Genomic DNA, 15,886 nt, shown 5'->3' with positions numbered 1-15,886 from the left:
AAAACGTTTGTATGGGAAATAGAAAAATGCTGTTTTGAGGATTTTCCCGGCAATTATTCGAATTTTTCTCACCTTTTAAACCTTCCCTAGACCTCCACGAATAATTCAAGACCAAGATAAGATAAATCCGTTCAGCCGTTCTCGAGTTTTAGCGAGACTAACGAACAGCAATTGATTTTTATATATATAGATAGATATGTTGTACATTTTGTAATTATGTTGTTATTTCAATTATATGTCGCTATTTTTAAAATGACTTTTGCAACTGCAAAAGAAAGTTTATTTACTTTTCGATTGTTACTGTAAGCGCTCTATAGAAATTACTAGAACGATTTTTCTTTAGCCAACAACGGATTCTATGCAATTATGTTAACATTTAGTGGTAATTTTTAAAATGTCAACCTGAGAACAAGGGTTTTTTCATGACCCCTGCAACCCTCGTCCTACGTTGTAAGGAAACGAAGGTTAAAAATCCAAGGGAAGATAGTAAATTAAGGACGTCTTACATTTTAGGGTCAATTTATTCTAGCGCAGAGTCGAAGCGCATCGAAGCGAATTATTAAAACTGAACATAACAAATTCAACCTTAAGGCTGCAGTCTTGCAAAATTCACTCGATGCGAATTATTTGCGCATTTTTGTATATATATTTTTTAACAAACTAACACTAACTAATAAAATAACACTAAATAATATTATTATTGCGAATAATAGAAGTAATAGCTAGTTATTTTTTAAGTTCATATAATATGTGGATATTGTTGGGTAAATCGAGCGTTAAAAACAGCTCTTCGTGCCCAATGTCATTTCGAGTTGTGTTTGTGCGCTTAGTTTATGGCAATAAAAAATTTAGTTTATGGCAATAAAAAATTAATTGAAAAATCTGTTCAGCGCATAATTAGCTCAACATTATCATCTTCAAAATGCGCAAACTAGTTTTTTCAAATTCTGTGTTTTTATCTCTTAATAAACGGGTTATTTTATAAAAGCTATGTATGTAATAATTAGATTATTTTGTTGCCAAGAGTTCAATAAAGCAATTAATACAAAAAAAATACCTAAATCACCTTATTCCAACAATAATAATAATCTCAAAGACCTACTCAAATTTCCCTAGCAATTCTTGTTTATAAGCCCTTTTTTTGCAGGTCTTTTTTCTTGTCGTCCGATTGTTTGAGTCTCAAAACGTTTTCGTGGTACAAGCCCTGCTTCGTGTTTGCGCTTCGCGGCTTCGTTTTTGTACGCATCGTGTTCACGGCGCGTAGCATCCGCGAATCGCGGCCGCAATTCGCGCCGCGAGTGAGAGCCTGCATATCAAATAAAACAATCTATACCGCGTCTGTAAAGTTTGACAGCATTGCAACGCAGTCAGTCGACATGTTACCACATAGAGGGAAAACTCTATCACAGCTTCTATTTTCATACTAATCTGGATAAAAGTTTAATATCAGTTTATTTCGAATAATCACATAGAGTAATGGTGCAAGACACGAGATAAGTCAACAACTTTGGATGAATCAACAATTTTGGATTAAACCAACTTTGACCATAGATGAGGCAGGACAAGACGCTTTATTTCTAGTTTAAAAACAACAAACTGTTTTTATGTTATAGCAACTTTATCTATGCATAGTAATATTATAAATGCGAAAGTGTGTTTATCTGTTTGTTTGTTACCTTTTCACGCCCAAGCTGCTGAACCAAATTAGCTGAAATTTGGTATGGACATATTTGGCGTCCCGAAAAAGGACATAGGATTTTTATCCAGGAAAATATACCTGTGCGATATACCAATTTTGGCGCAGTGGAGTTGCAGGCGTCATCTAGAGGTCTATATATTTCCTATTTTTATAAATCAAATCATCATTTCAACGTATCCGGCTAGAAGGACCAAACATTTTGTAATTTAAAAACAGAACACTTACAGAAGGAACAAAACTTTTTGAATTTTAAAAACAGAACAGAAACAGAAGCGCAGCCACTTGACGTTTAAACAAAACATGCACTTACGTGTGTTTAGTCGTAGTCGGATGATAAACATAGTCGAGAAACTGACTGTCAACACGTCGGCCGACTCGATTTGTTTACTGAGTAAAGGTTGGCTCACACGCCTCAGTACAGTGAATCATGCCGCGTCCGTACAATTAATATAGTGTATATATTCTGTAATATCTTCAGAGTTATAAGGATAAAGCGATTTTATTAAAATTTTGAGTTATGGGAAAAGTTTTTAAAAAAATTATGAATAAGTACTAAGATGTCAATTTTCTATCTTCACGCCTAAGCCGCTGATCTGAATTAGATGAAAGGGGTATGAAGATTTTGGCCGACCTTCTGTCCGCTATTGTGTTTTTTTGCGTTCACGAATATTTTTTCAAAAATGGATAGCTAACATCAATACAAACAAAAAATAATCGTGGACAAAACCGCGTAAGGTGTCACATTTCGAAGATATGAGTCGACCAGGCTCCATATAAAAATCTTCGTACCCCTATTTAGATATTTTAGACACGAAAAAATGTTTTTTTTTTCTCTATTCCCCTTTACTCTGGCTAATTAGTCCCACATTTACTATCTATCGTTTTCTATGTCTTACTTATTATAACATGCTATACCAACACATTATATGCCAGCCATGATCTGCATTTCGTCAGTTCTCGGCGCGCGCGCTGCGTTCACACGCCGCCCGGAAGTAATCAACATACGAAGACTATTAACGTTATATACTATTGGTTACTTGTTTAGGCATTCCATTAAGTGACTGTTGTGTTAATTGTTTTCTTTTTTGCTTTCATTAAATTTTACATTATAGGAATGGAAATGATAATACCCACTATGCTCTTATGCTAAGTACTCACATACGGTTTTGCTCGATAGATATGACATACTTATTTGATATATAAAGCCGGCTCGAAGCGAGCCTTCGAGCTGTCAGTTGCGGCCCACATGGTGGTTATTGCTCGATTTGGAGTAAAACTATCGAGCAAAACCGTATGTGAGTATTTAGCATTACACATAAACAAAATGCGTCTCATTTAGCAACGATGCAGTATCGTTTTACGATGATATTTTTTGCAAGTACTCTTCAAATATCGGTTATTAATCATGATTTACTTTGATATTTGATCAACATCTATTGAAACATTTATCCATTTACGATCCCTTTTGAAAAGCAAATTCGTTGTAAAGTAAAACACAGCCTAGTACCTATATTTACATAAAATATTTCAAATAACAGTAAAAGTTAGAAACACGTGCAAAGAACAGAGCTTAAGCTAACAATCTTAAATAATTAACTCTGAGAGAAAATCTCGAACAATGTGAAACGGAATAGATGAGCTTACTGCTTACATAAATAATCTGAGGTCTAGACGCGGGGAATAGCATGGGTGAAGCATGCTGAACTTCCAACGCATGCTAAAGTTGATTCCAGGCAGGAATTCCCAACTAGAGAGTATCAGGGGTCGCATAAAAATGTCAATGGAGTATACGAATTTTTGTATCCATCAAAACCAAGCATGTAACAGGTAATATCATCCTAACGATAGAAATCATCTTATCATAACATCATTTTTTGGAAGTCGGTTAAAAAGACCAGATCAATAGACGCTTGTTCACCGCTATTTGTTAATACTAACTTAGTTACTGCTAGTATAACAATATCCATGGAACACTTGATAGGATATAGGAACCTCTATCCTATCAAGATATATAGGTATAGGATATAGGAAAAATATCAATCATATGACGTGAAAGTAATAGCCATTATCGGCGGGCCTCCACATAAATAGGTTGGGAAACCCTGCTCCAACCGTGGTGAAGTTCGTACAGTAAAGCACGTCGTTGGAGCACCGGAGCACGCCAAAGTTAGCGCGCTAACTCAACTAAGCACCGAAACAATGCGTGAGGTATGGACGAATGGAATAATTTGCGATATTCAAATGCGCCGCATCGTAGCTTCGAGATTTTGCGGACACACGGCTGGTACCGATTGTGAACAGATAATTTGAAAATACTATCACATTGATCGAAAAACAATAATGAAGAGCAAGTTTCGATTTTGAAATAGAGCATTTGACGTAGGTATTAGAGGTAGGGCTTGAAAAAATAACCTTTACATAGTATTTTTCCAATTAAACAAAAGCATCCTCTAAGGTCGCTGTGCTGGTATAGCTATCCAGCCCTAGTAGACAAGTGGCAAGCGATTAAACGCTAACAAAATGTATGTGATTTGACATAAGTCATGGATATAGCGAATACTAATGTCAAAACTCAAATCCCATATATTTTGTGGCGTTGGCGTTTACGACAATCACTTGCCGCTTGTCTAGGCCCGCTGCACCGCCGATGGTAAAAAATAGAAGACGAAGAAGAGATTGAAAATGCGTTTTATTTAGAATTAAAAAAAAACATCTCGTACGAAACCCTACTCTATGACTAAAATAATTAAGCATTCGCACTATCTAAAATATTAATCTCTTGCCCTAACCTGTTCCGAAAAAAGTCTCTGATATTTGATAACCTGCATATCCGTAAGTCCCGTCACAACACCTGGGGTTTGGGGCGTAAATTCAGATAGATCAGCTCTTAGCGAGACATTACCTCGCGAAATGAAACCTTGTTCCTCGTCCCCGCCATTACCATGCAAAACGGTAGTGTAAGCTTTCGGATATCATTCATAGCGGAGTTATGCAGATTCGCGGCGAATTCTCTCAGAATGAGACCATTATGATGTATAAATTCGCGTCTCGATTCGCGCTAAAAGACGCCGTTCGCTGACGGGTAAGCCATTTCTTCTTCTTTGCCTTTTCTGCTTCCATCTTGTATTTTCTGCGCTACACTTATGCTAAGTACTGACATACGGTTTTGCTCGATAGCTTTACTCCAATTCGAGCAATAACCACCGTGTGGACCGCAAAACTGACAGCGCGAAGGCTCGCTTCGAGCCGGCTCGATGGAATTAAATATTATGACAAATATGTCATTCCCTTCAATTCGGAGTAAAACTATCGAGCAAAACCGTATGTCATTACTGATAACTTAGCATTACACTAACATCTTGTATAGACCTTGTTTTTTTTTCATTCAATAATATATTTTTTCGATTCATCGTAACTTGTATGAAAATAAAAGTCTAGATGAGGAATCTAGACTTTGACTTCCTAAGAAACTTTGCGTTTGTTTCGATCGATTGTAAATGAATGGCCGTGCTTTTGAAAAAAACACATTACTTAATAAGTTTCAGGATTCACACGTTACAATGCCTAGAAATGTGTGAGTCTCGCTAGAAACTATTTTGGCGGTATAACTACTTAATATATGAGGATCAATATTATTCAATGCTGTTAAATTATCCTCCCAAAATAATTTTTTATCAAAATCGATTTAGCGACATTTTCGCATTTAACTTTCGCTATTCGCGGATTTTGCCGCGCGTCTGTTCGCTAAGCAATACAATTTCAGTGACTCCGGATACATTACAATTTACAAGTAATTAATTGTTTAATTATAAATTTCTACCGTTATTACCTGTCGACCTCACTTAAAACGTAAAGGAAATTTAAATTTATAACCCACCTATGTTAATTAAAATTAACTAAACCCATGTTTAATTACTTTGACTTGTTGTTTTAGTTTGAAATGTGTTTTTTACTAAATCAAAACAAATTATAAACATTCAATTTTTAAGAGCCTATGGTATCCCAATTCCCACTGCTGGACAAACTCCCACAAAATCTTTCACTCCTCTGTTTTATTTATTAGTTTTCAAAAAATCTTCCGCCTCAAAAGAGTCTGCCTAATTTTATATTCCTCTGTAAGCATAATATTTTTAAGCCATTGCATAGCTTTTATCGCGGGATTTGAGCGTGGCGACCAAGTCAAAAAATTCCGTAACGAAAATAATCCTAACACTCGTCTAACGTTGTTTAAGTTCGGCAGACTTCAGCACGGTGTGTGTGTGCGTGCGACTAGACGTATGCGTGTAGACTAGCTGCTAACTGCAATAGTTTCACCACGGCACTCGGCAGGCCCGAGTGCCACACGTATTTTTAAATCAGAAACCATTTCCGCGGTTACCTCCAATCTAATAGAACCACGATTCATTGCATCAAATCCCACAGGCCACAGCATACAAGTTAATAAAATACCAAGTGGTATTTTATAAATGGTGGTAATTCAGCTGGAGTCACGGACCGATCGCGTACGTGACGTCATCAGCCAGTTAATAGAGTGGCGGGATTGACGCGCACTAATATCCAGCCAGGTGGTTCGACTTTTCATAATATTTTTAAACTAAAAATGTTAGTTTAGGTAGTGAAAAGTTCTTTAGTGGCGTTTTTGGGATAGATCTTCAGGATCCTATAAGCCAATAAGAATGCTAAGTGTATGTTTATGGACCTATTCCTAATATAGAACCTTTCGTGTGAAACGAAAAGAGGCAAAAACATCAAAACATAAAATACGAAACATCCTCACACTACGTATGTACAATAATTATTGTTAATAGTTTTTACAGGGCTTGTTATACAAAAAACTAATACGTTAAGGTTTATTTACATTAACCTTTTGTTTTGAGGGGCGGAAAATCGTTCTCGGATTACTTCGGAAAACTATTTCAAGGCGGTGACGTAAGGTTTTCGCTTCAAATTGAATTGATAAAACCCTTCCATTCCCATTAAAAGTTAAAAGATGACTCGCCAAATTGCCAGAAAGTTCAAATTGTCACCCTTCTTAAACTGTAGCCGTTAACTTTGATTTAGCTCCTTTATTGATTAACTAAACGTTGCCTGTTACTTTATTCACGAACAGTTATACATTTTTCGGTAAAACTATACAAATCATAAACATATCAAACATTTTCAGTAAAAAAACTAGTCCTTTACAGAGCGACGAGGTAATAGAAAGTATTTAAATTCAAGACTAAACTTTCAGTCGAACACTAAATTACACAAGAATGTCAAGTTCCTTCGATCGCGGATTCTTGGAAATACCGTTGTATTATATTGTTGTCGCGATCACCGGTGCTCCTATGGAGCTTGAAGGATTAGAGTTTAGGATAATCTTACTTAATGTCCCCATTAATATTACCTTACATTAGGCGGCAGCTGATGATGAACTTTCCACAAAATTTGCGTAATTTAAAAAAGTTATTACACAATCAACTTTATTTTCGTATCTTTCTGTACCCTTTTAGGGGTTTTAATTAAAATTTCAATTTTCAGGTAGTTGAAATTATTTAGTGGGAGAATAATAACAAATTATATTAAAACTCTGATGAGTGAGCTCCAAATTAATAATTACATTCTGGTACCTAAGGGCTTCGTTACACGATCCTCGTAGAAAAATAAAAATTTCATTTGTAAAATTATAGAGCCAAAAAGGTACAATTTGTAATATGTTTAATGTTTATAGTGAACTGAAAGTGTATTCGCTATAGCAGAAATCGATAATGGAACACCACGGCTTCACTTAAAAACCGGCGAGAGGGTTTTAACACTTAGGTGCATTTTAATAATGCTGCCAGTTTCTATTATAATAAATACTAGCTACTTGACCGAGCTTCGCTCGGTATTCGATAAAGCACGAATAAAATGACATTTTCTAAAAATGATTCCTAGCTGATTTATCGCCCCCAAAACCCTCTATATACTAAATTTCATGAAAATCGTTGGAGCCGATTCCGAGATTCAAATTGTATATATACAAGAATTGCTCGTTTAAAGATAAAAAAATTTTCCATTCAGTAATCGAACACTAAAGAAACACAAATTGCAAAATATAAAACAAAAGGAAAAGAAAAATCTCTCGTTTACAAAATGTTAGTCCGATGCTATAGAAAAGTACAGTTTATAACCGCCATATCGCTATAGAAATTATAGAATCCTCATCTTATTCCATAAAAAAGTAATAAATCACTTTTATTGAGCGCTCTAGTTCCAAAAAACCCAAGTCATTTGGATATTAAAACAAAAAGTGGGCATCATTCGTCCTTTTATCTGCACATTAAAAGTAACGCGGAGTAAATCGGTGAGACGGCAAAAAATCGCTGACTAATTCGGGGCAATCAGTCTCCTGGCTGATAACGGAGAGCAAATATTGTTAGAGGGGCGACTTCAAACGATGGAAAGGAGCCTTAATTATATTTAGAGTTTTTTGTTTTTCTACTTTTTATTGTTTTATTATTATGTAAAATATATTTTGATAAATTCCAGGAATTTGACAAAGTTCGTTGTAAGTAAACATTTTATTTACTTACATTTTTAGTTTTGAAAGATAATTAACGTTATATACTAGTAAATATAAAATATACTAATGAATATAAACTTTATTATAAAAATAACATTGCTCTACTAATTATATAATTATTCTTAGTTATAATTAATACTATTTCATTATTCACTATCATCAAGAGCCAGATTTTTAGCAAAAAATACATAACGAAAAAATACACAGCGCTTTCTAAAAGGTTTTGTAGGAACGTTCATTGTTTTGGAGGGATTAAGTTTTTTTTAAACCAAACTTGGCAAAATTAATTAGGTTCGGTCCGGATGCGTTGGTTTCTTTTTGTAAAGGGAAATGAAGCACGTGTAACTTATTTATAAAAAAAAAACAAGCTGACCCGGAAAATGTTGTTTTGCTACGTAATTTCATGTATAAAAAATAATTATTTATAAAAAAATGGCATACATTGTTTTGAAATATCCGTTATTCTGGGTATGAAAAATAAATGTTGGCTAGTTCTATAAACTTCACCCGCTTACAAAATTTTATCAAAATAAGTCCATTTTGATAAAATTTTGCAAAGATTTATTTTGTAAATGAGGAGTGCAGTTATGCAGCAGTTTGGCATCCAACGCCAGAACACGTTAATTTAATAGTCCCAATAGAGGACATATTAATATTATAGTTTTTGTCTCTAAAAACAGTACCGGCTCGATAAATGACAGTACAATTTTATAGGTAAAATTTAGTTTTATAAAAATATATAAAAATTAAAAATCATTTTTACACACATTTTACAGGTATGAAAACACCATTCCGCTTTAGCGGTAGGGTAATTTCCACACAAAATTACTTTATAATCTCATTAAAAAGATGAAAAATAGTAGCCATTGTACAGGGCAGGTCTTCGCCTCAGGTGGGGTGACAAAAGGGGCGCAATTACGCCCTTAGTTAATTAATAAGGAGTTCAAAACTTTGATTCTAAGTTCCGAGATTCCAGTAATGACAGGGGATTAAAGTTTATGAGTAATTATAAGTCCTTTCGGCGTTGTTCCGAGTTCCGACTTGAGTGTCTGGCTTCCGCGTTGCATCAAAAAGTTTCTTCAAGTACCTATGTGAGTCTACTGTTATTAATACTCTTAAGATGTGAGTAAAGCAGAATGCATGGTTCCGGCATGATAAGGACGACGTAAAGAATAGTATGGTCAATATATTAGTTTATTTTATGATGTAATGTTAGTTACTACGGTTAGATAATTATAATTAATCATAACTGAAATATATGATCTAGGATCTGGATTTTTTTATTTGAATAAAGGGACCCAATAGAAACCCTGTCTGCCTTAGGCAAGAAATTGATAGACTAGCTTTTCCATGTAGCTGTCTTTACCTATCAAATGGATTTTCCAAGATATCAAACAAAGACGGCAAGACACGTGAAGACGACGCAATTATACGTGGGAGAGCCATGCTTCGGCACGAATGGGCCGGCTCGACCGGAGAAATACCACGTTCTTCACAGAAAACATGCGTGAAACAGCGCTTGCGCTATGTTTCGCCGAGTGAGTTTACCGGAGGCCCAATCCCCTTCTTTACCCTCCCCTATTCCCTTCCCTTCCCATCCCTACCCTCCCCTATTATCCTATTCCCTCTTAAAAGGCCGGCAACGCACCGCAGCTCTTCTGATGCTGCGAGTGTCCATGGGCGACGGTAGTTGCTTTCCATCAGGTGACCCGTTTACTCGTTTGCCCCCGTATTTCATAAAAAAAAGACACATTAGTTATAGCACGTTATAGACCTATTTCTTCGTTCATTAAAAAGCATTTTTAAATCCAAAGACCATGAGAAAGGCAGCAATAAAAACTTAATAATTAATACTGGAACATTTTTAGTATAGAGTAAGAAATGAGGTAAGTTACTAGACAGTTACCACCCGTAGACTTTTTAATGTATATTTTTTATTACGAACGTTACTCCCACACAGTATCTTATTACTTTCAAATTGAAACATTATATTGTGATGATTCCTGTATATTAAACAATCAATTTGACCACAGAATTTTGACCACAAAATTGAACATAATAATTGTATACCTATTATGTTTGCCTTTAGGAAGGTACGATAAGGTACGATGTAATTTTAAATAAATTAAACCTATATTTTTACTCATAAGGTTGATAATAGTAAAATAGAAAGCAGGTATCAAAAATCCACAGCATAATATGAACAACTGAAGTATGTACTGTGTACTGTACTGAAGTATCTAGAACTTAATATTTAATACATTACTTTTAGGATTCCATACTAACTACAAAAACCCCTTAAAAATCTACAAAACCCTTTATGAACCATGTCCTAGTGGTTTAATAACTAGTAAGAGTAGGACGCGAGACAGAGTAGACAGAAGTCGTTATGTCTATTGTGCGCGAGACGAAAATCACTGATAAGCTGAGAATATGCAGCTGATAACAGTTGGAGAGGAATGATAAGGTTATCAATGCATTGTTTCTGTCACAATGATTACTATCCTAATGACAGAATATGAGGCCTTGTAAACTCAACATTGACGATGGCATACAGAATAGAAACTTTGTAATAGTATAAACTTACCTCCATCCTCGGGGATATTCAGCAGCTTCTTGGCACCAGGACTGGGTCCCCGCACCGCCGACAGCGCCCGCTGCAGCGTCTCACTCATCTGCTTGCCACTCACACACACCGCACTCAACACAAACACACACACAACACCCAGCTTCATCTCCGAAGATGTTGGTCCCGGGCAGTCTAGCTACATCTTAATGCACTAGATGCATCTGAAACAAGAGAGAGAAGATTAGCAATCTTATTGGTATGGTGATAAAATATAAGTAATATCGCAATAAAATAGCATAAAAGGGACAATGGTCCAAAAACAGAAGGACAATTTGCAATACAAGAACCACAAGTAACAATTTTTCAAGGCAGAAAAGTAGTTATATTATTGGGCTGGGCTGTAGAGTAAGCTACTCGTAAAACCTTAAATCTACTAAATATAGTTCCAGTAAAGAGTAAAGATAAGTCAAAATCATAAACATCGATAAGTAGATATTTAATTCTTTAAAGGATTAAGAAAAAGCATCTAGAAAGCAAAAGAATTGGTTACATACTTGTTACATAGGCAATTTAGTATGTTTTTTATAGATTCTTTTACCTAAAAACCAAACGACTAACCCTCCGAGCAGATAGTCAGAAACTAGTATAATGTGAATTAGATTACAAAAGGCCTACAGTGATCTGGCCTTGGCAAGATTCGGTCACATTATTGACAAGTAAGTAATAAAACCAACTTGTTTGAGGAAAATACAGCGGGCTATTTAAAGATTGATACCGTTTGGTTCTCAGAGGATATTACTTAATGTACCTTCCTAAACGAAGAAATGTATATTAGACATGAATAAGAGAATTTGTTAAGGACAACATTATAACTGTATGGATCATTGAAGGAACTTTCTGGTCCAAATCTTTCTTAAAACTAAATTGATATAGTTAAATTGAGACTATATATATTATTATTTCAATTTAGACTACATCTAGAGTCTGTCTGCTCACTGATATCATAATTGCAGAAAATAGACACATTTATAGACGATTTTATTGCAAGCATCAAGGCTTCAAAACAGAAATGACTCAGTTTAAGAAATACATTGATTTCACTGTTTTAGATAGTATCAGCAATAGGAAAACAATCCCTGTGTCCCACGTAATAGCAGCTAAAGTTGAATATTTTACAATGAATCACATATTGATGGCAGCGTTTATTTATAACGTTATAATGTCAGGTCAAGGAAGCCAAGGAGGGAATTAATCTTGGTGATGAGAAAGTCGGAGTTTACGATCTTAGCGGTAATGCCTTATCCTATTACATCTTATATTTTATTAGATTGATATGTGGAGATTTATTTAGATTATGTCCTATCGTTTAGAATGTTATAACACTTCGGACAGATACAAAACGATAGGTACTTAAATCCATGATACCTCTATAGTGTACTTACAAATCGTTCCAACACACCTTTTATATATGATGAATTAATTAATAATGTTTTCTATGGTGCTGGTTATAAACATCACGAATCAGTCACAAAAAAGTACATATTATAGTAAGCCTAAAGTAAAGATTTGTACATGTGTAAGATGTTTTAAAGATCATGGTAGGTTAGATCTAAATCATCACAGTGTAACAAACATTGCATCATATTATCATAACGTAACTAAAATAATCTACGATCATAGATCGTCACGAAGATAGCTATATTCTTATGAAAGTGACATAATATAAAAGGTGAGGCAGGTGGTTTAGCATGTTTACGACGAGGCAGGCAACAGATGAGTAGGTTGTTACTTTGTTCTATTTTCAAATATTCATAAGAAAATACTTCGGTGTTAACCTTTTGAAGACTTAAATCTTAATTAAACAGAGTGCAAACACGTACAAATGTAGATGCCGCAAACATGTTTAGACAAGATATAGGGAAAGATAATATATGTAAATATTACTTTAGGTTTAGTATTCGAGATATATACGAAACTTCTGAACTAAACATACTACATATACAGGCCTAAAACTACTTTCAATCCAATAGCAATACAATCTACTATCCCGAAAGCTTTCATCATTTATGAAGCATCATCTGGCTAGCACACAAGGCCGACCTATCACAACATACATAATATATGACGTCATACCGTGACTCGAGAGCATCCAATATCACACAAAACACAAACACAGAAACACCAAATTAATAATTAAAACACACTAAACGACACATACATGATCCCGTAACATTCGACCGAACGAAACTAACCTAAAAGTTAAATGCACGCTCAGCGTAGCTATAAAAATTTGACCGCCAATAAGCGTTCATTTCAAAGGAACTTGGACTCGAAACGGTTCACAAATAATAAAAAGCCGCGCCCGTCGATGCAAATGAATATAAACTTTATGTCTATCACAATAGGAACGTGGGAGGAAACATCGACCGCAAAATTAAGGTGGCGCTATAGTGCGACCGAACGCATCTTTTGTATTCTGTTTTCTACCTGAGTCTTGTCCCTTTTTTTCTCGGAGCACACGTTTTAAATGAAAACGCTCGGCTTTATTGCCAGGGCTCAGAGTCTATTATTGCACGATCGGAATTTAAGTGTAGGATATTCCATAAGCCGTGATTGCAAGTTTGCCTCGGCTATGATAAGAACCATTGAGGATATAAGCTTCTCCGAAGATAAGAATAACTGTATACAAAAGTTTTTTACTGTTTGTTCGCAGGCAACATACCTGGGCGTAATGAAGGATGATCGGGGGTTAGTGTAAATAAAAGTTGCCGAAATGAATGAAAAGTAACAGCTAAATTCCTGGGTTACTGCTAGGGTTCCCAACCCTCCCGGATTGCCCGGGAGACTCCGGTAATAATGCCTAACCTCCCGTCCTCCCGGAGAACGATAAATTTCAAAAATTAATAATTATTTCATACTTAATAATTGACTTAGTGAAAAATCGTAAGATGGAGTTAGATTGGACAATCATATTATTTGAAGAAAATCGCTTTGATTAACTCTGGGCTTACTAATGACTTCATATGAAAGAGAGAAATGATCCTGAGACTATGTTCCTTCTCAATCCCCCCCCCCCCCCCCCCTACAATTCTCCCAGGTTGGTCCTTTCGAGTGTTGGCAACCCTAGTTACTGCCTATCGTTTGTCAAAGCATCTTTCCCATAAACACGAAGGTCGAAGAACAAGTGAGATAGCACGATATCCATACTAATCCAAACTTATATTAAAAATGCAATTGAGTGTCTGTCTGTTACACCTTTATACCCAAACTGATGAACTGATTTTGCTGGATATGGAGATATGTACTTTGAGTCCCGAGAAAGAATATAGGATACTTTTATCCCGGAAAACATGTACGGTTTCCACGAGATATACGAATTATGGCGCAAGGAAGTTGCAGACGTCATTTAGGATTAACTACCACAAGTAGTATCTTGATAAACTTAAAGTTGCTGGACAATAGAACAAAATATGATGGAAATAATTAGAAACCCAAGACCAACAACTTAGTGATAGAACTACGATTGCTGAGTGATAGAGAATAACAAGTGATAGAACTACGAATGCTGAGTGATAGAAAATTCGGACAGTCGACAGTGGAACTCGAATGGATATTCCCAAAGTAAAAAGCGAGTCTAATGTAATATTGGAAACCCCACGAGTGACGGAAACGGGTACACGTGTTCCATAACGTCTACCGCACACCTGATACTGTCGATAGCGTTAATAGAGCCCGTTACACGCCCTTGAACCCTTAAATTTTTGGGCCCTTTTACATGGTGAATAATAATAAGTATACCTATGTTGTATCTGACTTTCAGAAAAGATGGTTTTTAGGCTTTGATATAATTAGGTTTAATTTGTAAGTTTTAACTGCAACTGGACGCTGTTAATCATGGACTGGAGGAGTTATGAATGCAGTGATGTTCTTTTTGTGATTTAGAACAAGACAAAAAGTCACCAGTCGACAGTAGTATTCGCAGCAAGCGATCGCTTGCGACTGAGCGTTTGCACGGTCGATTTTAGTCACCAGCCGCATGCGGCCATCGGCCGCACGACTTTGGGGCTTTCGACTTTAGCCGCATGCGGCGTAGTCGAATTGCCATGTAGACGGTCGATTTTTGCCGTGCGGCGTAACTCGTGCGGCTTTAGTCACCCGTGTAAATCGAGCATTACCTGCGCAGCTAGCGACACATTCATAGAAATACATAGAAATGACGTGTTGCGACGACACGCTTCACAACTCACCAATGCCACCAGTAGTTCGACTGCTAAGAAACGGACAGGTTTCAATATCTGTCAAATTCGTCGGGTTTCACTAGGATTATAAATGGAATGTGCCTCGCGCTGGCTGATATAATTTATGTTTAAATATTTAAAATAAAGATTTCAAAATTGGATTCTGACAATTTTAATCGCATGTGCCAAAACACAAACAACAATACGACCAAAGAGGAACACGTCCAGCGAATATGTCATAGTTTTAAATTCGTAGGTAACAAGTTAACAACCCTGGCGACGATTTTCGTCATAATAAGTCAAATTTAAAAATTTCAACATCAGTTCTAAGTCGGCATACTCTATCATTCTGTGTACTCTGCCAATGCTTAATGGCGACCAACTGTTATTGTCATTTTTCCAAGTTGAGTCTGTCTATAAGTAAAGTTTTTTTGGTTGATATTCTTTACAGTATGCGGATGGTAACCTTCGCTAGCTAATGGGGCGTCGTGGTAGTCACCGCAACGAGAGCCTGCAAGTAGGCATAGAAACGAATAAGGATCAGTTCACATTGAAAAGCGACGTTGAGATTCGATGTAATACATGTTAAATTGGCTGACCGCCGACCATATCGTGCTGCCTGTTGCTAGTGGCTTATTTTAGAGACGTTGCAATGAAAAGTGAACCTTCAGTGTCTCTGTGATGACTACTTACAAATTCGATAGTAGCTCCACCTTACAGTCTGTGTGATGACTACCTACAAATTCGATAGCACAAGTCAGCGCGATAAATCAGATCACGTAAGTCCGCTGACCGTACAATGTGTTTCAGGCGGGGATTAGTTTTGCTCTATT

At 36.1% G+C, this 15,886-nt stretch overlaps 1 protein-coding gene across 1 annotated transcript in view; it reads right to left on the bottom strand.

Moving 5' to 3' along the window:
* The window catches only part of LOC121736848, a 628,730-nt gene that overhangs the window by 412,640 nt on the left and 200,204 nt on the right, over positions 1-15,886 (bottom strand). Inside the window, exon 2 of the mRNA XM_042128297.1 lies at positions 10,834-11,036. Coding sequence (XP_041984231.1) covers positions 10,834-10,981 — 148 coding nt within the window. The 5' untranslated portion in view covers positions 10,982-11,036. The remainder of the gene's footprint in view (positions 1-10,833; positions 11,037-15,886) is intronic.

This window comes from Aricia agestis, chromosome 19 (genome assembly GCF_905147365.1).
Source record: "Aricia agestis chromosome 19, ilAriAges1.1, whole genome shotgun sequence".
Classification (NCBI taxonomy): Eukaryota; Metazoa; Arthropoda; class Insecta; order Lepidoptera; family Lycaenidae; genus Aricia; species Aricia agestis.
The sequence above is the reverse complement of the archived record's forward strand: the minus strand, read 5'-3'. Positions and strand labels throughout refer to the sequence as shown.